This window comes from Manacus vitellinus, unplaced genomic scaffold, assembly GCF_001715985.3.
Source record: "Manacus vitellinus isolate BGI_N305 unplaced genomic scaffold, ASM171598v3 scaffold_10_pilon, whole genome shotgun sequence".
NCBI lineage: Eukaryota > Metazoa > Chordata > Aves > Passeriformes > Pipridae > Manacus > Manacus vitellinus.
In genome coordinates, this window is record NW_021938838.1 from 111,514 (window position 1) to 137,175 (window position 25,662).

The 25,662-nt window shown below is 40.1% G+C and overlaps 1 protein-coding gene across 1 annotated transcript in view; it reads left to right on the forward strand.

Moving 5' to 3' along the window:
- Positions 1–13,949, forward strand: part of DUS2 (dihydrouridine synthase 2) — a 35,056-nt gene extending 21,107 nt beyond the window's left edge. The window contains exon 16 of the mRNA XM_018082267.3: positions 13,538–13,949. Coding sequence (XP_017937756.2) covers positions 13,538–13,541 — 4 coding nt within the window. The 3' untranslated portion in view covers positions 13,542–13,949. The remainder of the gene's footprint in view (positions 1–13,537) is intronic.
- Positions 13,950–25,662: the final 11,713 nt, after the last annotated feature.

Genomic DNA, 25,662 nt, shown 5'->3' on the forward strand with positions numbered 1-25,662 from the left:
GGTGTCAGCAAGGATTGTTAGCAGTTGGTCAGAGAGCTTTATGTCAGACTTCTTAAACAGAAACTGATAAAGTGGTTTCCCTCATTGTGGTCTGAGAAAAGTGAGAGTTACAAAGATATTAAAATAAAAGCTAGTACATTTTTACCTTTTTTAATTTCCAGTGTTGGAAAAGATTATCTTTTTGAGGTAAAAAAAAAAAATCAGGCTCTAATCATATTTCGTTGGGAAGCTTCTTGGTGACTTACATGGTTTGATTCAGTGTATGCTTATTTACTTAGAAAATTAGCTACTGTATTTTTCTTTAAGTTTCTCTGGTAGCAAAAACTTTGTTGTTGTTGTAGTTTACTGTTTTATTAGCTCTCTGAATCGTTATAAAATTTAAGGTGAATTTCCTGGCCATCTGCATATCTTTTCTAGCTACATACTCATATAGAAATCTCAGGCAACAAAAAATTTAATAGCTGAAACCATTGTCATTGTTTTCTTCTGAGCCGAAATAGAGCCAAATCCTGGACATCAGGCAGAACATAAGTAAACATGTCTAAGAAGTGGTACCTATATGAACCACAAAACCCATGAGATCTGAAGATCACTATGAGACAGTTTCACTCAAGCAGAACTGTGCATTTATTTCCCCTGTATGGCATACAAAAGGGGTTTTTGTAAGGATTTGGGTTTTTTTCAGAAGTTAATTGAACATTCGGTGTTCAGATCCTTAGATGGGAATGAATGGAAGATGGAGTGTTCACAAGGGCATCAGAATGATATGATTTCAGAGAGGTGGAATATTGAGACTGCAGGATTAAGCCAGTAAATCACTGTACAGTTAGTTACAGATGCCTACCTATCATATAAGTAGCATGGTAATTCTAGTTTACTGTGTCGCCCTGTGACATTCTCTTATTACAACTAATAGCAGCTTTCATATTTTGTTCTGCTTGAACATGGAAAACAGTTGTAGTTCTTAAAAAGTTTATAGCCTCTAGGCTACAGAAATATTGCATTGTGAATACTGAATTAATAGTGATTTAATAAATTACCTTCTCTCCCATTAAGTTTTATCAACATGGCAAATGTTGCAGTGTAGGCTGTAAAATCAGTTTGGTCACTAGTATGGGTGACGTGCAAGACTAGGCAGCATGAGTTGAGAATGTGCATGTCCTATAATGACAGCAATGCTGGGTTAAGGGATAAATAGAGAGGAAAAAAAAAGAAAACTAGTCACTAATGTCTTCCTGTACAGTAGTACTGGCACAGCACTTTACCTGTAGATTCAGCATTTACCCATTTTCATGTTCATATTCAGTATTGTAACTCTTGGGAGTCTGTAGGAGGATTCTCAATTCTTTGTTAGAGACAAAATATGTAACACAGCATTTATTTAAAATGATGCCTTACGCCACAGAAGCAAACACAGCTCAAAGTATGACAGCGGATAGAGTTTCCATTTAATTTTATAGAGAAACGCACTGAAGACAAACAGATTTGATCCACCTCCACTTTGTTATTTTCTTCATACTTCCTAATTAAAAAAAAAAAAAATGGTAATTTAGATGAAGAGGAGATTTTTCAGAAAGGGTTGATGTCTTGTCATGAAAGGAAGAGCTAACCTCATCCTGTTAGAAAACCTCACATCTTCACCTCTCACCGCCTCGTTCCCATTGTGTACTATTTTCCTCTCAGCCCAGCCTGTGAATTCACTGGATCACCTGTTCAGAGAGAACATTTCACCCACACAGTTCACTCTTCTCACTTCCCCTGTACTTTAGAACCCCACATGCACACTGCCATTGTACTGACATGGATCCTAAACTCACAGAAAACAACTAACTCTATTTCTTCTTGCATTGCTCTAGCAGTCTGCACTCACAATAATACCTATGCAGATAGTAAGGATGTTTTAAATAAAGTAGAATGAGCTGCTGGGTACATTCCAGTTCTTAGCATGAAACATCCTGTTGACAACCTCAGCACAAACACCAGTGGCAGAAAAAGAAGAGGGCAATTAAAATACTTTTTAGTCCTTTCAAGTACAGTATCTCCAGATCAAGACTTGGGGTCAGTGATAAGGGCATCTGTGGAGTTCGTACTGTTACTGTTTGTGATGTAGCTGATCTCGTAAAATTTTCATTCTTTGACATTTCTATGCAAATTATCACAGAAATTAGTGTGATGAGAAGATCCCAACCAATACATGCAATTATCTGTTATGCTTCCTTGTGATTGAAGAAATGGAACTGGGAAATGTCTGGCATATTTCTATCCAGTATACTTCCCATTTATTGACTGCTTGGTATTTTGCAGACAAGTTGATAAGCTTTGCATAACTATTAAATTTATTCTGTTAATTTGTATAGATTATTTAATGAACAATATACAGTATTGAGCTCTGTCAACAACTTGAAATACACCCCCAGTGCATGGTGAACTGCTGTAGTTTAACATAAAACTAGCATCAAGAGGATCTTCCTTGATAAGTGAGGAAGTGGCATGATCTGTCATTAGTTTCCTTCTAACGAGAAACAGGTATCTTCAACCACATCTTTAGACTCCCACGCTACTGTGGAGATCAAGATGTTAAGCTTGGTTTATTTTAAAGGTCATCCCATGAGATCTCACACACAATTTCGAAGCTATAAACAAAACATAACTCCACAAAAGGAAAATGCAGATTATCAAAAGTGAGTGAAACTTAACACAGTGTCTAAAAATAGATTCTGGCATTACATTTCTGACTAACATCAGCAGTTATGCACAGGTTTGGGGTTTTTTGGTTGATCCGGATGAAATTCAGGTCTGTGTGGAATATAATTTTATTATCTGTATTGTAGCAAAATCCAAAATAGGCGAAGTGTTAAGATTGTATGGAGCATCTGCTATGAAGAATTTACCATCTAAGAGAACAAAGCTGAACAGTAGAACAGGATATAACCATACAAAGGGTGAAAGGCAGGGAGGAACACAAAGCTGACTGACCCATTTTTCACAAGAATGGAGGAGAACTGGAGTACATATTTTTATGCTTTTTGTGCTCTCTGTGAGAGATAAGGATGGATGTGGTAAAGAAGGAGGAAGCTCAAAGTGGATTCGTGTTATAATCAAGACATGAGAGAAAGAAAAACTATGCAAAGCAGCTTAAAGAATGTGTTGTGGATGAACTGGTGAGACGAAAGTTAAAATAGTCGGGGACCTGGAATTGGTGTTACATAAAGGGATATAAATGTCAGAGTAAATGATTTACTATCTCCATGAGTGCTTTTATTGGTGATTTAGATATGGTTCTGAGATCCTGGATGATGTCCTGAATTCAGATCTGCCCACTACAAATATGGGAAGTAGCAATATACTTTCTTAGATGTGATTGTTGACAGGAGATTGTTTAAAATGAAGATCAACATTGTTTCAAGTTTTCACTAGTTGACTATGAAGCTTTAGACCGAATTACTTATAAAGGATGAAATGCTGAATGAATTAGATGGATTAAAGTAACATACTTCGGATCTAAGTTCTCACAAACCTAAAAGCTATTTAGTCAAGGAATTTTGCCTCAAGCTCTTTTCTGTTTGAAATTTTTAATTTGTGTGCCTAAGAAGGAGCTGATATCCAGTACTTCATGGTGACTGCCTGAAATTTTTCATCAAATGTATTATATTTAATTGAGATGGGATGTGAACTGAAGAATGCTGAAAAGGGGTATTAAATGACCATCAGTTAAGGAAGTTGCTGCCTGTCCTTGAGTCTCATCGGTGTATTGGAATGACACTGTGTTCAAACTATGTTGTCAATATATTCTTGGCACTAATTATTCTTGAAACAAATAACACACATTTCTCAGAGACATGCAAAGCTACTGAATAAACTACTGTAGCATTGAATTCAAACATGTTAAATGCTTTCTTTCTTGAAAGGAATAGTGTGGAGATAACTAAGGCAAGGGACTGTGAAAGCTGACTTGATGTCTATTCTGAGCATTTTCATTGAGCTATTCTCACTCACCAGTAATTTCACCCCATTACAATTCCAGATCCTCTGTTAGCATAGACACCAGTGTGTGTTTTCAAGGCTCACATGATACCTGTGGTTCCAACCAAGGTATCAAGTCATTGCCTCCTGCTTCTTGTTGCAATCTCTTTCACTTGTTGCCTCCTCCCTTTTGCCAGCACAGACACTTGCTTGTGGTTGCTTTTATTTTTCAGCTGAATCAATTCCCTGATGTGATTCACTCTGGTACCACAAAAGTGTTAGTGATGGCACAACAGCAAAGGTGGCACCTTGGTGAGAAAGAGTACCTGGGAACTGAAAGCGCCTAAGGAGTGAAAATGGGAACTGCTTCAGTCAATATTTGTCACCTAGGAAAGGTCAGTACAGCCACAGCCTCATTAGTTTCAGGCCCAGAGAAATACTTCCTGGCAGTCTAACCTTTGCATTTATGGATCTTGTTTATGGGCAGGGTTCATATTAATCAAATGAGACTTTTAATTTTTTGCATTAAATTGTCCATACAAACGATGAGAATCATGGCAACAGAACCCTCCTGAACAAGAATACGGTACCTTGGGACACAGGTTGCTTTGTAAGTTCTGTGATTTCTGGGAGCAGCCAAGACAAATGGTATTTCCCTGTAACTGAAGTTGTATTGTTAAAATAGCAGTTTCAATGACTGTCTACTGGCAGAACAGCTGGACAGAAACAGATCTTGGAGCTGGCTAAACTTCTCAAGTATTTAATTCACTTTTGTAGAACATCATGTACCCCTGCAATGAAATCTGTGCTGCAAGGGTTCTGCTAACAACAGCTGATACAGCTGCTTTACAGCTAGGCTGGCTCTGCTTGCATGAGCTCTAAAAATGCCTACAGCGTACATCCACTCTCAGTCACGGGGAATTGGTGGGCCAGTATCTGCATTACTGAATGGTAAAATAGTTCTAATCCAGGTGGGCTACCCATCGATTTTGATGCATATGGCAGCAATGCGAGTTTGTGATGGAAATCTCTGTTTCTGAGCCTAGATTGTGTTTTTAGAGAAGACCGTATCTTTCAAACCCTAGGCATTTTATTGCTTCTTGCTTGTTCTCAATAGGGATCATGGCAACTGATAAACAATTCAGTCAAGGGTAGAATCTAAAATTAAATATCTTGTTTTACCCACTGTAGTTTCCTGAAAACAAAGAGCATTTTGAAATAATTATTGAAACTACAGCCCACTTGTAAATGTTTGTCTAGAAAATTAATGCTCTGAAAAAAGTTTAGATTAGTGCCTACATAGGCTGAAGTCCTCTGTCTATGGTTCAGATACACTGTGGTCAAGTCAAGTTTACAAGTGTGTCTTGTGAAGTCCATTCTACAAAAGTACCCTGGTCCTCCTGCCCCTGCATCTTACTCTCAGTTCTGCAAGTGCAACTGTGTGTACAATCCTTTGGCTACCTAGCCCAGGGAACTGATGCAGAGTAAAAACAAGCCTGCAAGATAGAGTGGTTTTGTTAGGTGGAATTTTTTGATAACCAAGGGCCACTGCTGCCAAAAGAACCACTCATGAACCACTTTTATTCTCATCTCGGATGCCTTTGAACCAGGTTATATAGTTCCTGTGCTGTCCAGGGCCCCACAGTTCACATTACCAGATGCTTTGGACAATGTCTCACTCTAAAATGAGAGATGAAAACAGATACCTTTTCAACACAGAAGTGGTGGCTGTAAGTATTTAAAGGATAGATATTGGCAACTACAAATGAGCTGAAATTGAAGCTAAGTGGATTCTTGCATGTCTAACAGACAAACAGCATTCCTGTACAAAGTGAGTCGTCTTTCCTGGCAGTAAGGCACTCAGTTGTTTCTTGACTGTGTAACAGATGCTATGCCTCTTCTCTGTGCATGTAAGATAACAACATTTAATATTTGGAGGAAAGTTACTCTGCAACAAAGAAAATTTGTGGCAATTCAAAATGTGGACAAGAGATCAAATAGATTTCATCTTGCAGCAGTTTCTGAGTTAACTGGTTTTAATTGTAAGAGATTATTTTTAAAATAGAACTGCCAGAGGCTAAACTTTGCAGATCATTAAAATATAAATACATTTTTCCAAATGGTCATCAGTTCCTCTCTTTAAAAAAAACTGCTATACAGTTTCTAGGGTTTCCTAGTGAGATTTCACTCTTTTCTTCTAAATTATGGTATTCATTTGCTTTGTATCAGGGTATTAATAGCCATCTCACTCTCAGTGAGAACCTTGTCAAGGCCTAGAGTAACAGGAGCCAACAAAAAGGAGCATTTGTCTTTCATTCCTTTCCTATGGTTCTCTGATAATTTGCCACAAAAAGCAGATTATTTTGACAGAACCAGGTTAGGGAGTGGTTCTATGTGTATTCAGGCTGGCAAATCTGAGAGGACTGGCAAATACAGGCAGTGTGAAGGAGTTCATCTCTTAATAAAGATCTGCTGCACATGTCTGACCATGTCCTCAAATTCCGTAATAATCCCTCTCAGATTAAGGTAGGGAAGACAGAAGCTCCATTCTCAAAGTGCCTTGAGATACAGAGGCCAAATGAATGCTCAGTTTATGGTCCAATTTCTAAATGATAAACTTGGAGTTCTGATTGCTCTAGACGGACAAATAAGTTTGATCCTTTGCTTTACTTGCCTATGAATGAAGCCAAGGTTTGCAGAGAGATTCTCCATCCTGAACTGGCCTCAAAGAGCATAAGGGATGGAAAAATGTATGGAGAAGGGAAGGGTTCAGGGAAAAGAATTGAGAGAAAACTTGTTCCAGGATCCACACTAACCTTTTCTCACTACTCTTTGATGATGCTCCTGAGACTCTATTATTTTAAAAAACAAACAAGGTGTTGATATCTTATACAGTATGTCCTCCTGAGGAGTCCAGGTATTTCTCACAGCTGCTGGGGTAGGTGACAGACAAACACAGTTGTTTGTGAACCCCATAACACATCTGGGAAAGCATATATACATCTGTGACATTATTCACTCTTGAACTTGAAGGCAGATTGGCAAAAATAATACAGTTGGCTCCATGTTCCTACCACATCTATATAAGCCTACATAAGATAGAAATTCTTTTAAAAGAATGTATGCATCTGAGTTTTCATCTGACTTCTGGCTCCATGTTTTTGTCTACAGATTAAAAAACCACAAGCATGCAGGATTACCAAGAGTAATTTCTAAAGGGGAAGACTGGGGAGGGGAGGATGAAAACAAAAATGTGCCTCTGTTCCCTAAAACAAAAGCATATTCTTTGGAATCTCTTTATAGAGATTCTAAATAGGGAGCATATACCCTGGTCAGTATGTGAAAGATACTTAGTCTAGTCCCACTGCCCTTCAGCAAAATTACCAGGCTCTGACAGTATCACTGGGGAGGCAGATACGACCTGTAAACAAAGTGTTAGGGATTACCTCCTACCTCATGGAAAAACAAGTACTCTATTATATAGAGTAATAATTCAGCCTTGTATTCATAAAAGTGGGGAATAAGCAGCTGCTTAACAGTTCTGTTTTGAGTGTTGTAGAGCTTTTAAAATTCTGCCTATGAATTTTTATATACAAATACCTATATTGTGTGTCTGGTTTGGGGATAGGCAAACACACTGGATCTTGGAAGTTTATACATTTATATGGGGTTATAAAATAGTCTGCATATTTTCATTTTTAATTTTCCAATAAACTGCAAGTCAGTAACAACAAGCTTGTTCATACAAAAGCAGCATGCAATTGCAGCTGTATCTGGGGTGGAAGGGAGAAGGAGAGGTGGGTATCTCCTTGGTCCTCTTAACACAAGCCTGATTTATAGGTGGATGTTCTTTTTTTTGAAGAACAGGGCAACACCATGTAGTTTGTGGACAGATAAAATGCCAGTTGAACTGTGAGTTCTGAACATATAACATGACCCTTTAAAAATTTTGAAATTTTAGTAAAGACTGTCTCTACCACACAAGCCCTGCGCAAACAAGCCCGGTTTTGCACATATAGTGAATGTGCTCTAATACAAATTTGCAAAGAAGCAGCTAAAAGTGCGTATTTGCAAAGAAGTCACTGTATTCCACTCATGGGACCCCTATGGTTTCAGTTTATAAGAGCACTTAATTATTTGAGGGACACGTTTTGTTGCCATCTTTAATTGACACCTTTTGGCTTCCCAAGAACTCCCCTTTAATTGGATGCCTCGATAAGTAGCAGGAATATCTTATGGTCAGACAGGATGGGTGCTGTAGTTTGATGAACACTTTTTCTGGTGTCAGTACTCCTCAGTCCCTGACTGTTCATTCCCCACATCATTGTCCCTGTCTCGTTTAAGTATGATTGCTTATGGAATTTTGTGGTAAAACAGATTAGGGAGTTGATGCAGGTTAAAACCTGTATTCTCCACACCACTTCCACCACCCCTCCAAAGAGTTCTTTGGGGGCAACAAGGCAGAAAGAAAAGGAAGGAACAAGGAGCCTTGGAGGCAAGGGCGGTTTAAGACAGCACTGCTGGCAAAAGGAGTATTTATCAGACTATGCCCTGTAGATATTAGCCATCTTTGTTGATGTGGAAGTCTGTGACATTAGAAATGTTAAAGATTTCCCAGTAGAGCTAGTCCAAGGAAGTATAAACCAAACCTATTTGTTTCAGAAACAAAACCCCAACCTGATCTGTCCAAAGGGAGAATTGCCATTATGGAAGAGATGTGCTGTTTCTCCAGCTGGCCTTGGTGAGGCAGAACACTCAAAATTTACATATACATCGTAGCCTTTCCCTGCACATATGTATATTTGTCATGTAAAACTGCTGGTAAAAATATTTAAACAAGTCTAATTAATTTAAAAGTTCAAGTTTTATTTTCAGAACTAATATTGGAGACTATATCCCACTGACTTAAAATGAAAGACTGATAAATTTCTAAGGCATTTTGGAAACGAAATGTAGGTTTAGGAAGTAATTTATTGATGGTAGGCAATTTACTCCATCCATTGCTCAAACCCTAGTCCTACTGCTGTGTACAGTCAAGCTTTATTTCTAGGCACTGCCATAGGAACTCGGTGGTTGTCAGTCAGGTTAATTGAGAGGCATTTTTGAATTAGTGCTGTATACCTAAAAATCAGAATTTGTTTTTCAAGTTGAATATATGCAGATTTTTTAATCTTGTAAAATGAAAACAATTATTTCTTCTTTAACTGCATGCAACTCTTTAGTGCTAACCAAAATTTTACTTTACCATCCCATTGTCTCTTTTAGTAACAAGAGGCAAAGTCAGTTTACATGGGATAAGTCTCACTATAATCTTCTATATTTAGAACTGAATTTTTTCCCCACAACTCTTGAAGACAAAACACCATGTGAGAAGTTGACTACTCTCAGCTGAGAACAGAAATAAAAGTGCCAGTAACATCGCAAATAAGCCTTTTTCTCATGAGACTTACAGGACATTTTTTTCTGACAGAAAGCATTCAGATGAATTTTCAAACTCTTAGATGTTTATCTGAACTATACCCACATTTTTTAACCTTTTGTAGCTTTCCTTATATCTGAGACTAAAAAGTATATTTGTCAGGGCCATGGCTTAGAAAACAATCATCACTAGTGGATAGATTGTTTGTTTTCAGAGTTACTGTTATGAATTGTGGGGAGAGGATAAATTGATGAATTGTTGTCTTAGTGTTTTAAAGATTCTCTTTTACTTGAAGTATATTTTAGTCTGTTTTTCCTGATGATTTACTATTGCATATCACTTCTTTCAGATAGTAATCCTTTGAAGTGATTATCCTTCTCTTTACTGAGTGCAAAATGTGTCTTTAAAACTAAGGTTAACAAGAGAAAATCCTGTAGCAAATAATCCAATAGCCCTGTATTTATCACTTGCAATAAGCCTCATTATTTACTTTTCAGACTTACTTTCTCCAAGTTTCACTACTGATCAGCCTCATGATAGGTTTTCTTCTAAAGTCACTGTACAGCAATGTATTTGCAGCATTTATCCTTGAGATACCATCTGTTCACTCACAGGCTCGTTCACAGGGGTTTTTACTGGTGTTTGTGAAGAGCATAGATCTGACAGCAGGGCTGGAGTATTTCTCTGGAGCTGTTGCCCCTCGTGGCCGTGCCCAGTGACTGGGACTGCGTGTGAGGGTTTGTCTCATGACACACAGCACTTGGCAGCAGTACTAACTTTAGATATCCTTGATCTGTGTTCTTATTGCAGCCACTGCACCATCCCTGAGCACTTGTGCTGACACAGCATTTGTGGATCAGGTCAGGGAACTTGTCCGGCCTGAACAGTCCTCCCCCTCTCCCTACAAATAAAGAACGAAGCTGGGTCCGGTCCCTTGGTCTGGTTCACAGGGTGGTCTCACAAATGGTTCTGCCAAACCAGCAGAACAGATGGCTTTGCTTCTATGGCACAGAGGGAAGGAACAGAGCATTACTGCTGTTGCCTAACACCATATTTTTATTAGCCTCGAAGTACAAGCAGATAAAAATATTAAATTTATTTCTTAATACTTGTTGTTAGAACTGCAATTTACCTTAATGGCTGGGTAGATGATTTTAAGTATAAATGTGTAAGGGAGGAGGTTTTGAGACTTAGGTTTTATAATTTATCATGTAGTCTAAATTAATTTATTTATTCGAATCAATTAAAATGTTGTTAGGGAAAGATCTGTACTTAATATACCCAGCTGGCATTAATGGCAGTCTGACTAACTAGTACAGATCAAAGCACTGCTTCCTTTGCTAATGATTCTTTAATTGCTAGGTTAATATCATCTTTGGTTTGTTATCTGGTACAGTAAAGATACATGTTTAAAACAGCAACAAAGGTTCTGCAAATAGGGTCAGGTCTGGCTCTGTTCCCTGGATTAGAGTATGCTCTGGCATTCAGTCAAATTGAATCGATTCCAGTGATTTCTGTCCTGTACCTGACTTGGGCTGGCTTTTCCTGCAAGTCTTGTAGACCAGAAACCTGTGATTGTGCCTTTGCTGCCCTGCATTCATTCCCCATAGATTGTTCTTTGATCAAACCTGCAAATACCCCATGGTTTAAAAGCTTCCCCCCCACCCCCTGCACTTTGGCACAAGGCAAGCAATTGACAATTTCTGTTGAAGCAACAGGTTCGCCCTTATCAGTACCTTCATTTTGAAACTGAGTATGTTCAGTTGGTACAATTTGCTCTTTCTTTTTTTTTTTTTTTAAGGAGAAGATGTGTAGGAGGCACAACAACAGAGGAACAGGAAAGGGCTATATGCAAACCCCTTTCTTTCACGTCTGTTGTGGCCCCATTACAAAATAGGTGCATAATGAGAGAGCTCTGGTACACACCCATCAAATATCTCAGAGAATTGGCCCCAGGGCATAGGCAGGTGGGCTGTTGATGAAGAAAACTAAGGTGATAAAGTTATGACCAAGTTACAGGTTCCATCCTGATTTTCACATGGAGTTAAGGAAGATCTGCTGTTTAAGCTGTGTGGGCTGATGTGGCTTATTTGAACGGTAACTGAACAGGGAGTGTCACTGCTCGCTGTGTGAGCTGCGTAGGTGCCTGGGAAAGGTCCCCCTTCAACGAGCCCAGCAACCATCACACCAGGACATGCATCCACAGCCTGAGAGGGAAGCGCCACCGGCCGAGCGGAGCTGAAAAACCCTGCCGCTTCCCAAAGAAAGTGATTCCATTCCTGCCTTGTTCTGCCCCAGGCAGAAAATTAACACAGCTAAAGTGGGTGAGATGTTTCCATCCAGTTAAGTCAGTTCTCTGAAGGTCATGTGGAATCCCTCCTTTCCTCAGCAGGGAAGTGTTGGACTGGTGCCGCGATCTCACTCCACCTTGCCTGGGTTGGTTCTACCAAGCAATTCACAGCAAGTCATGCTGGGTGATTTGTGACTTTCTGCTGAAAGATGTTAGTGTGCCCTTGTTGGAAGTATCAGATTTAGTGAAGTTTCGTCTATTTAATTTACTACCTGCCTAAAGCTAATTACAGTTCATGTCACTATTTAGCCTGCGAGCTCTGGGGTTCATATGAGGGTGGTTAACCACGGAGTGTTGGACTGCTGATGGTCCCAGGGGCCCTAAGACCTCCTATCAAACAACCATGAAACAGAGCGAGCTGAAGTCCCTCCCTTGTGCCACTCATCCTACCATATAATGAGCCGGTTCAGGGAACTGAAACAAGAAGTGGCTTTCTTTGGAGAGATAGTTTTCAACTGGCTCAGATCCCTGAGCTGACTTACTATGCAGTGCTCACATCAGCACAAATCACTGAGCAGCCAAGGGAGGGCAGAGGGCCAGGCTGTGGCAACTGTAAGTTAGGTTGGCTTATGGTGTTATAGAAATACACCCTAAATGGAAGCAGAAAAAATATAAAAACTTTCCTTCCAGAATGGTGTTTTTCTTGAGTGAGCCTCTACCAAGAAATGCAGATATATTAAGTAAAAAGGAATTGAAATCCTACACAATCCTAATTTAATTTTTAATTTTGAGTCAGTATTTGGCCAGTTATGTTATATTGAAGTAGATTTCCCAAAAAAAGGTTTATTCCCACCCTTTTGTTTAGATTCCTGTCATTCTGTGATTTTATGGGTTAATTAATTTATTTTCTGAAATGTATTTCTGGGATATTTTCCCTTTAACTACTTCAACCCATAACCTCATGTTCTGAGAGTTACTTAACCTTTGGTCTTGTACAGTTTACTGGCAACCATTCCTTTCCTTTTAGGATTTCTTATTTGTGATTTTCTAAGCAATATAAACCACATATAGCTACTATTTCCTAACATGAAGCCTCACACAGTGAATTGATGTTACATTTAATTAACAGAAGAGTTTTAGATATTTCACAAAGTTACTGACACCAAAACTGCTGTACATTAATACCAAATGTTTGACATTGTTTACTGTGAGAAGAGATTGCAATCCTAGATTAAAGTCATATTAAAAGATGGATTAAATTTACTTTCCAACTAAAGGACTGCTATGGGAAAGAGTTAACATTGCTTGGATAATCTACATGTAGTTCTATGCCTTAATAAGTTTGGATTTGTTTCAAATTCTACTCTAACATTTCCTGGTCTACAAATGTTTTCTACACTCATTTTAAAGTTTAATTTTAAACTCTAACAATCAATTTTGTAACAGCATCAGTATAATTTGTTAGAGAATTCCCAAAGAGAAAAAGTCCAAGAAATCCAGTAAGATTGTTTTTAATACTCTAAAGGTATATAAATACTAATGTTGAAACTATTTTTAGTTAGATCTTTTGTCTGATTCATTGGTACATACCAATTGTTTTGTACCAAGCACAGTCAGAGTCTGGTAGCTAGTTGAACTGGGTTTACAACTTTTGAAGCTGCTAGACGAATAACTTTCATGTGCTGTCTTGACTGGCAAAGATTAATTTCCAGTTTATGGTCATACTGTAGCAGACACACCCCTCCCCATGTGATAATAAATATGAAACTGTATTCTGTGATATGGATCTTTAATATCTTGACTGTTTTTGGAAGATGCTACTGTAAAAATTTTTAAAGCATAAAATACACTTTTTCTTAACCTAGGTAAAACTTGGAGCAAGCAGTGTCCCATTTGGTGCCTCTGGTGCTTTGGAAGGCTTTTCCTTTTAATGTTTCTTGAACAACTGTATAAACCCAGAGGATTAGAGTCTGCCTGCAGAAGAGCAACAAGAAGGGCAGCTGTTGTTCTCTTCAGCATTTTTTTGCTGAGCCATCAGGACAGCTTAATGCTACTACATGTTAAAAAACTCCTACATTATAGTGGTTGTGGGTATGGGCAGCGCTTCTGACTACTTCCTGCTGAATCCCTGCCCCTCTGAAACCCCTTCATGGCTGACTGAGTGTTTCTTCTTTTTTAATTGTGCAAAACTGGAGAAGATGTGTATGTGTTAATTCAAATGGAAAATTAAGTGGGAGATTCCAGAGACCTTTTCTTGTCTGTGTCCTTTTCTACATGATTATATTAAAACCTTTACATCTGCAGTCTGTCTATTTTCCTTGTATGTAATAGGATAAAAGATGCCGTATCAGCAGTAGCTATTTTACCTTGAAAAATTATCCATCTTTTTGATAATGTTTTGCTTGGCTTTTAATCTCTAAAAAGAGTAAAAGGAGGCAGAATAGGCATAACAATAGTCTTAAGGCTTTTTTTCCCTTGTAATTAGATGAATTCCCAGTTGCAGTATCTTTCTTGCTGTTTTCTTCATTTATTTTTTTTCTTTCTCAAATGGTCATCAGACTCTGCCTTTGTGAATTTTCCCCCATTGTATTATCTTTATCAAAAATATATCTTAAAAACCTCATTATGTTCCTGGGAAAGAACACTTTACTCTCTGCCATGCAATAGCTCTGGCTTTTTTTTGGTTTTCAGGGGTTTTGCATTCTTTTTCATCCAGATAGTTGAGTCATAGCACTCCTTGCTAAAACTCTGGTTTGTTTTAGTCTTGTATCTGTGGAAAAGACCTTGAAGATGTTTTGCAGAAGTATGTGGCATCACAGTGTAGGGTACTGGTGTGTTTATAATGTGATGCCTAAACTGGGGTTTATGCTAATTACTTTTCTCTCATATTGTCAGTCTAAGATCTTTTGCAAACCTTGTCCCCCTCTTGGTTTTGTTTAAGGAACTTATTTTTTCAAGGACAAAATATTTTGCTGTGTTTCTGCTACCTCATTGATGTTACATATATATAGATGTTTTCTAATATATTTTTTGTGTTTCATTCTACTTTCTCCCTAAATAGCTTTTAACTTCGATACACTGCCTTTCATTTAGGCATATTAAGCTACTTGTTATCATGGAGGTGACCAGCTTCCATTACTTTATATTCTTTGTCTCCCAATTGTTACTACCTGTATGTAACTATTATGATATTTTTGCCTAACAATGACAGAAACTAGAAGTAAATGACAAAATTAGAGAGTATTCTGCACACTGAGCAATTTTGTAATGGTACATTTTGCAATTGTTGTCTGCTTTCTAATTAATCAACAGATTGTGAACCTCGATATCAGCAAATGCTTTATACAAAATTCAGACTTATTAAAATAAAACTGAATAGTTAATTGTTTTTCCCAGTAACCAATGCAGCCTCAAACTCTTTAAATGTTAACTAGCCAACATTTTAAGTGATAAAGGCACATGGCATTTTGTACAGATATGATTATCTTCAGTCTGTCAAATTTAAACAATTTTAATGCCTCAGAAGGACATTATGCAAGGAAATACATGAGAAAAAAAAGATTTTGACCAAAGTTTGCATCATGTTTTAGAATGGATGTATTCTTTATTTTAACATGAGTAATTCTTAATGTTATGGTTTATACAATTGTTTTAGACAAATTTTTTAATGGGAAGATAATTTATTTAAGTTTGGTAAGGACCTAATTGAATTATTTACTGATCAAATAATGTCACAGTGTTAAATTTAACTAGTTTAGCCTTTTTTCTTACTGATTTTCTTAATGGGAAAATATTTGTGGCTTATTCCTTCTTAACATATGGGAGCACCAGAGCCTCATCTCCAGAGGAGTAAGCAGCAGGTCAGACATTTTATTTTGCATTTGTAGAAAGATTATTCCTGCATATTCAGACATCTGTGACCTTTTTGATAATGAAAGCAACTGATCATATGATTTGGTTTTGCTTGATGACTAGCTGACATGAATCCTTGCAATAAGATTTCTAGTTTGAATACATGTTAGAAAAACATTTTATGTGAGCATTCATTGAAATGCTGTTGTTTTGTTCAGTATAAATTAGCAGCTAAACCATTCTTTATATACATATCTGATGAATTAATATATAGGACTTGCAAATACAGCAAAAATAAATGAATTTTAAATAGGTGAACCTTTACTGGGTAATATTATTCCAGAGCTGACTGGGACCACTCCATTAATTGAATAGCTCATTCTCCAGCTAGGAAAAATAATGAGATAGTATTTAATCAGTTGTTCCTTTTTGTGTGTTGCCTTTTCTACTTTCCATAAATTTTTAATGTACAGCAGTGCATTTATCCCAACCCAGTCTGATGTATCAGGAGCCAGAGGATGCAGTGAAGCCTATTCCTGGGAAGGGGTTAGGGTAGAAAGATAAGGATCAGGACCAGCAGCATAATATCAGATGAACGTCTGATTCTGTGACCAAATTGAATAGTTAAACCTCCCAGCCCTTGCTCTGTCAAAGAAGAATCAACCCTCTTACATGCAATCTTGACAGCAAGCCAGGTGGAAACTCAATCAACTAAAAAACTAAGAGACAAGAGCTGCTAATGAAAACTACTACCTCTGTTTCAATGCAAAGGCAAAAATAAACGTAAACCACCTGGCTGGCCTGTTTGACTTTATACTGGGAGGGATTACAGCAAAAAAGACACATAAGCACCTGCAACAGCTGGGGTATGGCTGTCGTGTTCCACATTTCGCCTCTCAGCTGAAACCTGTTGTGTCCCAATGAAGATGTTGGGTGAGAAAGCTCATTAGGCACAGATTAAGCAAGTGGTGTGAGCACATGTGGTCTAACAACTGCAAATGGATTCAGTCCCACAGAGGAACGTAGGGGTCCAAGACCCAAGCTACCAGGGAGCCTTTTAAGTTTTTCACACCATTAGAAACTATTGTTTCACGTTGGCTGAATCTGGTGTGAGTCAAGCACAAAAGAGTGGTTTGCACAAGGCTGACAGGCCTGCTCGTGGAAGAGCGAGCCCATGAGGCTTCCTATGGAAAACTGGGCATATGCATATCAAGAAAAGATACATTTATTCTGGTTGCTTATTCTGAATTATCGTGAAAAGCTGTAATAAGAGAAAGTATCTTTTTCTACCCCTGAAGATAATTAATATACTAATGAAGAAACCTTAATTTATGAATAAACTAAGGCTATGTGTCATTTACTGAACTGGAATATAGAAGGAGGGATGACTTCAGCACATAAGATTGTGGTTATATCTAAGCTAATCAAAGGACATTGAATGTAATGGGGAAAGCAGAAAAACTGTTGCACCTTAAACAGCACATGCATTACACCTGAACAAAACAGAACCATGTCATAAAAGGATCATTTCTAGAATAGAAAAGTTAAGGCCTCAGAGGCTGGGATTCCATTTTGCTACAACAGTTGTGTGATGCTTCTCCTTGTCCAGTACAAAGAGAGATATTAGCCCAAATCATCTAGCCAAGCTGTTAGACTTCTCAAATGCAATGTGTAAGAAGTATTCCAGACTTGAGAGTCCTTACTCAGAGGCCTTGGCAATCTAAGTGAAAAGAGGAACAAGAGAAGTTGTATTATGTTCACCTCAGAGGGACAGTAAGGCAGTGATTTAAGTGTGTGTGTAGAAATAGCAAGTTACTTATGCCCCTTTGAAGAAGTCTGAAAATTAGACTGCAAGAGGAGGGAAGCTTGGAACAGAGCCTGAATTTTCTATCTCCCAGTCCTGTACAACACTACTGTCTGTTGGCTAATGAACAGTCAAAAATGAAAGTTAAAATATGGAAAAGTAAGTAAAATGCCACCTTAGTCTTTTTATCAAGCCTAAGAGCTTTCATGAAATCTCATTTGAGTTTCCACAAATATTTATCTTATGCAAACATCACTGTGTATTAAAGGAGTTTGTTCTTGTTCTCATAGCAATCTCGGTTGTCATCTGATTTCACTCACAAACCACTTTAGGCTTTGTAATAAGACTCTAAGATATCTGTAAAAGCAATCGTTTCAGAAGCACTTGTGCCTGGAGTGTCCTTGTATATTGATATAAATAATAATGCAGCTGATGCTTTTACTTTGCTTTCACTTGATGATCTGAGAGCAAAGTACTATGAATATAAAGTCTGTGAGGAAAGCTGTGCAGTTCAGTGTCAGATTTCTAGACCCTCTTTTAACATTTAGGATGGTAACCACCAAATGGGAGGATTCCAACCTGCTCCATAAAACTATAGAAATATAAAGCAGCAGCAAACTTTATGAAGTAATGTTTGGATTACATGGCAGAATGTTAAACAAATGATAAAGCAAAGCAATGATTGTTTAAAAATATATTGAAGAGAAATATATTGAACTGTGTTTAATATAACTGCAGTAAGTTTAGGAGAGCGGAGAAACTTCTTGAGGAAAACTGTAAAATGGTTAAATGAGACTGTGACCTCATTAAGTTTTTAATGTGGGTTTGTTTTTGTCAATACACACCTCGTAGGCAATTTTTTTTTCAGCTTTGTAATCTTGCTATTACAAATGCTCCATTGATCAAACACTGAGCACAAGATCTAGATAGGATTGGTGTAATTAAGTTATGGCATAGGAATTCTTAAAAGGATGACTAGATTTTCACTGAAAATTTCAAATTTATCCAAGTTCAGTCTAATTGCTGTGTTCAACTGTGTTTTCTGCTACCATGTAGTCTAATGCCTGAACTAGGACAACTCCTAATTTTGCTACAAAACTTTCCAATACTATGCAATCTACTTTTGTTTTTGTTTTCCTTTTAATTCCCCAGTGGCAAAAGTTTCATATTTCACCCAAGCACTGGTAATTAGCCAAGATGTCACATATTAAATATAAATAACCTATGACCTTGTGTGCAGAATGCAAGCCCCTTTCCTGTATGACTGCTGAATTTAACTTTCTTCAACATAGGCTCTATACTGAAATATTATCTTTCTCCTACATAACACCATTCTGCTTGCTTAAACAATGGATGTGCCTTGTTAGCTGTAAGAGACATCGAGGCTGTGATAATTTTGTTTGTATGCCATTTGCAAGTGAGTTTAAGAGTATTTAGTATACATTCACATTGATAAAAAGATTTCCCTTGCTGTACTCGTGCTTTCTTCAATAGCAGCTGTAAAAGGCGTAACCACAGCTGCAGCCAAGGAACACTGTCTGCTCATTCCAGGAGCCTTTGTGCTTTCTCATCTGCCCTTTCTGTGCCACGCTGGTGTGTGTGCCTTCTAAACAGGTCCAGATTCAACCACAAGCGGGAATGAGATCAAGCACATGAAATACAACCTTGTGCGTTCTATTCCTAATTCCAGGCTGTTTGGTTCATTGAATCATGCAGAACGAATGCCTGACCACGCGTCTTCCAAAGGCTATTCTGGCTACAATTGCACAGCTGGGTTTCATTTGCTGCCCATAGGAGGGGGGAGGAATCCCTATTACTCCAAGACAAATACAGATCTGGGATATGGCTGCAGATCCAGAATTCCTAGCTATCCAGTATAGGATGATGTGCAGAAAATAAAACAGAGCACAGGTTTTTGGACCCAAAAGTCACAACACACCTAGAAAATAGCCCCAGTTTGGAAAGGATTCAAATACCACAGGAAGCGTGTTCCTTCCTGCTCAAGGCACATGTAATAACTCCAGCTCCTGACCAGACCAAGGTGTATCCCCATCTGGATGCAATAACACAGCCTAAAAGCAGCAAAGGCAGAACCCAACTATACATATTAAATAAATGAATAAATAAAAGCCCCCTTTCCTGACAAAACCGCAAGTGAAATAAAGGTGCCCTTGTTACTGCCAGCGTTTCATTTCTCAGTAGCAAACAAAAGCCAAATCAGCCATCCATGCCCTGGACCTCAAGCATGGAGACTGACATAAGTCCCTGGAAATTGAGGTAAGCTCACCTCAGTCATTTTAGGGCTTCTGCTAACTCACTCTCAGTCACAACCCAATCACTCTTTAGCTGTATAGAAAAGGTTTGAAGGTGTATTTCTTTTTAAAATTTCAAATGCAGAAAGGATGCACTTTTTGGTGCAGTAGAACAGAGACGGCAAAATGAAAACTATGGTGAGGACTAGACAAAAAGAAAGGAGATTGTTGGCAAGAAATGGAAGTTCTGAACCCAAAGACATGTCTGATTTTGAAGTAAAAAGCTTTATAAAAATTACTGTAAATAACTATTAATTGCTTACAATGTCACCTTACCTTCTGCCTATTCTCTAAATTCTTATCTTGTTAGCTAGGTGGTCATGACATTACCAATTTCTCTGTTTTATTTTAGGACATATAGTCTGTTTTCTTTTTTAATTGACAGCAGTAGGTAGGACTAAAAGCACTGCCTAATGTCCTGCTTTCTGAATGAATAGTGTCTCAAACAGGGGAGCCAAGATTTATTTTACAGTTAAGGGAAAGGAACAAGTCAATAGTATTAATATCTTTAATTCAGCATATTTATTTGAAATATACTCTGTGCATCTTATCAAAAGACATGGATCAAATATTTGTGTTCAAATTCCCCCTTATGAAGAGAACAAGTTCGATTGTATTTTTCACCAGGGACATGCATAATGAATAATCTACTGGTATAACAGAACAGGAAATTGCTGTGGTTGCTCCGTTTGCTGTAATCTGACACAACAATTATTTAACAAAAAGACGAATTCTAATACAGCTGCCTTGAAAAGCGAAAGATTAACGAAAAGTTTAGACAATAATTAGCTGCTAAAAGTCATTCTGTGTATAGTATATCTTACTGAATTGTTCATCCTAGATCTGTTTTCATTCAAGAATGTATGAGAGTATTTCTTAACCACAGTTAATCCAATTACACATTCTTTTCCAGTTTGTGTTGCTATGTGACCTTGGATTTAGAGATAAAAAGAGGCTACAGGCCAACTAGGTGTGAGCTTCATATAAGGTTCGTGCTTCCTTCAGAGAGAGAGTTGTCAACTCTAACCAGCATCAGTCTTTGGTTTAAGTATTCTAGGAACAGTAGCTGTAGTTGCTCATGCATTTTTGGTAAACAAATAGCTAGTGGTGTGTGGGAAGTGACAATAGCAAGGACAGTGCTTTAGCAGATCAAGTAAAAAACATATGGCTGCTTTTGCACTAGAAGCATTCTGCAAAGTATTTTTTAATATGATGCTTTATGTTTCCACTAGAATTGCCATGTCAAAAGTAGGTTTTCATTTAAGCTTGCTTTCTTCAGCACAGATTACTGATCTTCGTTAGGAGTGATAGAGAGATAGAATTCACTGTACTCTATTAAGAGCCTCTAGACTGAGAATTACGCACTGTAGCCAGTTCCTCTTCATGAAAGCCTTCTTTTCTCACCTTCATTCACAGGCTCTAACGAGAACATCTAGACACAAATGCATGCCTGGGATTATGACATGCCTATTTGGATCTGTCTAAAGAGCAACAAACATGGAAAGACCCTGTGCATAGAAACAATTAGAATTAGTTATTTATGAAGCAAACAATATTAACCGATCATCATCATGGCTAGGCTTTTGGGAAGGGCTCTACCCACGTTTGTTGCAAATATTAACCGATAAACCTATAATTTCCACATGGCCATAGAGTCACAACACACTAACTCTAGTTCAGTTGATTTTTCAACTAAGCAATGAAACCTTAGAGACAGCAATGCTATTTCTGGTTAGTATGAATTTCACAGTCCACAACAAATTAAACTGTAAAATTACATAACCGTCTATACTTGTGAGTAGTAGTTTAAATCCCATCAATGCCCAAGTTTCAGCACAAACCTAAAACCTTCCTAGATCACGTATATTAAGGATTAATCTTTTACTAATTCCACAGCACACAGTGACCATTTCATTATGTTGGAATCACAGAATAGAATCACAGAATCATTTAGGTTGGAAAAGACCTCCAGGATCATCATGTCCAAGCTTTGACCGATCACCACCTTGACCATGCACCGAGCGCCACATCCAGTCATTTCCTGAACACCTCCAGGGATGGTGACTCCACCACCTCGCTGGGCAGCCCCTTCCAATGCTTGACAACCCTTTCCATGAAGAAGTTGATGTCCAATCTGAACCTCCCCTGGTGCAGCTTAAGGCTGTGACCTCCTCCTGTCACTGATTGCTAGGGAGAATAGCCCAACCCCCACCTGGCTACAACCTACTTTCAGGTAGTTGTAGAGAGTGATAAGGTCTACCCTGAGCCTCCGTTTCTCCAGGCTGAACAACCTTAGCTCCCTCAGCTGCTTCTCACAGGACTTGTGCTCTAGACCCTTCACCAGCTCCATTGTCCTTCTCTGGACACACTCCAGCAGCTCAATGTCTTTCTTGAAGTGAGGGGCCCAGAACTGGACACAAGACTCAAGTACTCATATTAAGCTCCTCTGAAGTTGCTCTACACTTTGTTAGACTGCAAATTCCAAAAACATCAGGCCATCTATGGTTTCTACACTGCCATGCCCTGCAGGGGATAGATGCTTCTGCTGCAAGAACAACTTAAATTCTACAGTTTCTTTTGCCCTTTTATTTGACTTTCAACCTTAATGCAAGGCTAACCCATAGATGGTATGTTATTGTGCAGGCAGAGTATACTGAAGCTTCTGTGCTCTTACTAGTGACTGCCCCTAGCTCCCTTTATCGATGGCATACATTGCTAAAGAGTAGCTTAATTTGTATCCTGTTGGTTAAAAACCTTTAGATGCAGATCTTGCAAAATGCAAGACTGTGAAGACACTTTTCCATGGTTTAAAATTGCCCACAGTTCCACAGCCTTGGTGCAGCAGCTGCGGTGACCAGAAAGTGAAGTGCATGAGAAACTGCCACAGTGCAAGCCAGGGTGATTGTTGGGCACTGGAAGAGGCTCCCCAGGGTCACAGCACCAAACCTGCCAGAGTTCAAGGAGCATTTGGACAAGGCTGTCAGGGACACGGTGGGATTGCTGGGGTGCCCTGTACAAGACCAGGAGTTGGACTCGATGGTCCTGCTGGATCCCTTCAAGCTCTGGATAGTCTGTGATCTATGTTTGCTCCATTGCTCCTGTTCCCGCTGAGCCAGAAGGCGAGTGGCTGACAGAGTCCTGCAGCCAGCGCTTGTTACCCAAGCGACATTCCTCTGCTTACGTCAACCTACTTAATTACTTGAGCCATTAATTAGTGTCAAGAGCACCACCCATTTACATGTGGTGTTTTAGAAGATAACGTGAGATCCGCACGCCGCGAGGGATTCTGCTCCTTCACAGGCGGCCGTTTGCGCTTTGCAGGAGGGGTCACGCAGGGACTCCTCAGCGCCCGCCTCCACGGTACCGGGAACAGGATCGGGAACAGGATCGGCACAGGGATCGGGAACAGGGCCCGTGCGGGGATCGGCCCGGCGGGATCTATTGGGCGACACGTTTGGCAACGCGCCCCGTGCGCGGCCCCGCCCCCAGCACGCAGCTGGCCGCCCGGGTTGGCCGCGGCAGCCCAACTACAACCCCCGGCAGCCCCTCGGCGCGGGGTCGGGCCCAGGCGGGCTCCGCGCGCACATGACCTGCGGCCGGGCGCGGCCGCCTCCTTCCTCCCTCCAGGACCGGTGGCGGTCACGGGGGCGCTGTTCGTGTGGCGCGGTCAACCGCGGGCGGGTTAGGGGCCAGAGGGAGGTAGGCCGGCTTCGGGGGGGCCTGCCCGGGGCGAGGCGCGGGGGCGGACCATTCGCGGCCCGAGTTACGCGCCCGCACCCCCCCCGAGTGACAGGAATTGCGCCGGGCACCGGAGCCGGAGCCGGCCCGGCTCGACGCCCGCCGCCCCTCACCCCCGCTCCGGCCCGGTGTTATGCGGCGGCCCTGGGGCGAGCGCAGCCCGGCAGGACCCGGCGCGGCCCTGAGGGGCGACGGGTCTTGCCGCGCCTCGCCGGCCAAACCCAATGACTACTGGCAAACTGCGGCGCCACACGACGAGTTCGACTTCAGGCTGATCTTCGCGAGGACGGGCAGCCCGGCCCCGCGGCACGCCGCTAGGCCCGCAGGTTGACGCCCGGGGCCGGGGTGCGGGGATCGGGCGGGTTCCTGTTTTGCTCCGAGCGAGGCGGGGAGGGGAGCGGGGCGCGGGAGCGGGGAGCCCGGGGGCAGTTGCGCTGGCAGTGCCTCCCTCCCTTCAAGGTCGCGGCCGCTGGTCCGGCGCCGGCTCCCGGCCCTCCCTGCGGCCCGCGGGGGGGCTCGGGGGCGGCGGGCCGAGCCGACCGGGACTCTCCCCGACCGCTGTTTCTTTGGGAAAAGAAACCCAAGAGCTCGCGTCGTGCGGGAGGAGCCGCCCGGGAGATAAAGGGAAAAGGCCCTGGATTGGATGCGGTGGCCCCGCACCCACTGAGCCCGGGGAGCGCGGGGGGGTCCCGGGAGCGGCGAAGTGTTAACGGGGCTGGACCGGAGACATGTTCAGGCGCATGCGACGAAAAGTTTCCACCGAAGTGTTTCCCGTCTATAGGACATCACAGTTACTCCAGTGTGTTCCTACAGACTTTATATACGTGTGGATGGGCAAAACACGGCGTGTCGGGATGCTTGGGGTGCTTCCATTTTAGTCTGTTTTGTAGTATTGCAGCCTGAAAATCCTGTTTAAAAAACCCTCGTATTTCTTTAAACTGCAAAAAGTAAAGTATTCCCTGTGAGTTACGGTGTGAAGAATCAATAAGGGCCAGCTGTGCAGTGCGTGGCTGTACCAGAGTTTGATGGCTGCATGCTTTACTTTCTAACCCACTTGAAATAAGTATTAATTGCTAAAGGGCTGTTTTATGTGTAAGTGTGAGATGATGAGATAGTTCTGAAACACGACTGTATCCAGGCTAAATGATGCAGCCATGTTGCTTAGTTCTCTGACTCGGTTGTCTAAGTTGATTAGAAGAAAATTTGTTTGATACAGTCTGTGTGTGAACACTTGAGATTAACTTCTTATAAAATCCCTGACTTTCTTGATGCTCAGATTTAGTTTACAGATTCGTTCAGATAAGGGAAGATTTTCTTTGCATATTTTCCGTCTTAGTGGAGTAGCAGATGGTGCTCTTTGGGAAGGGGGCCTGCATTCTGCTAGCCTGATAAATGCATTACAGTATTATATGAAAACAATGGAAAACATGTAAACAAATTACAACAAAAATAATTATGACATCCCCGTTTCTATTATTTTGACATAAAACTGGTAGACTAACTATGTTCCTTTGTTAGTGGTAGGTGAGAATGAGTGAACAAGTTGCTCAGAAAACTGGAAATACTAGTGTGGTATCAATTGACTCTTATGATATTTGTAGTTTGGTAGCATTCCTTAACAAGCAATTCAGTTGTTACACTGAATATAGAGAATTTTGCATGCTTAATAAGTTACAGCTGTTCTTACATTAATTTTGAAAATACAGTATTTGGACCATGAATTAGTTTGTTTGCTGTAGCTTTCAGTAAGAAATCCTGCATCTGCATCTGACACTCAAACAATTTTACTGTTTTGTTTAATACTGGAGATGATCTCGCCTGCTGTGCAGAGATGTGGCCTTTGGGGGAAAGGGTTAGAGTAAGTGTCTGCCTTCATGTATTCTATTAAAATTATTGCCAGAGCTCATCTCTTAATTCTGCACAGGTATTCTACATATGATGAACTAGAATTCATTTGAGAGGGCCCATATTGGAAACCTTATTTTTTCCCTTACCCCTTTTCCAAATATATTAGTTAGAGGAACAAAAAAAAAGTTCCTAGAGCTCCCTAAAGCATGTATTTCACAATCTCTTATCACTTGCTTCAGTGGTGGTGTCTGTTGTGCTGCAAAGTGAGCAGAAGGGTAATTTTTTTCAAATGTATGCTAATAATAAAACATATACATCATAGGGAAAGTTGCTTAAATTTGAAATAAATAATACTAAAATTACTAAGTCTTCCATGATCGTGGAGAACACCTGAAAACACTTTCTGATGCTTCATGCTATATCTCTAGAAGTTTGA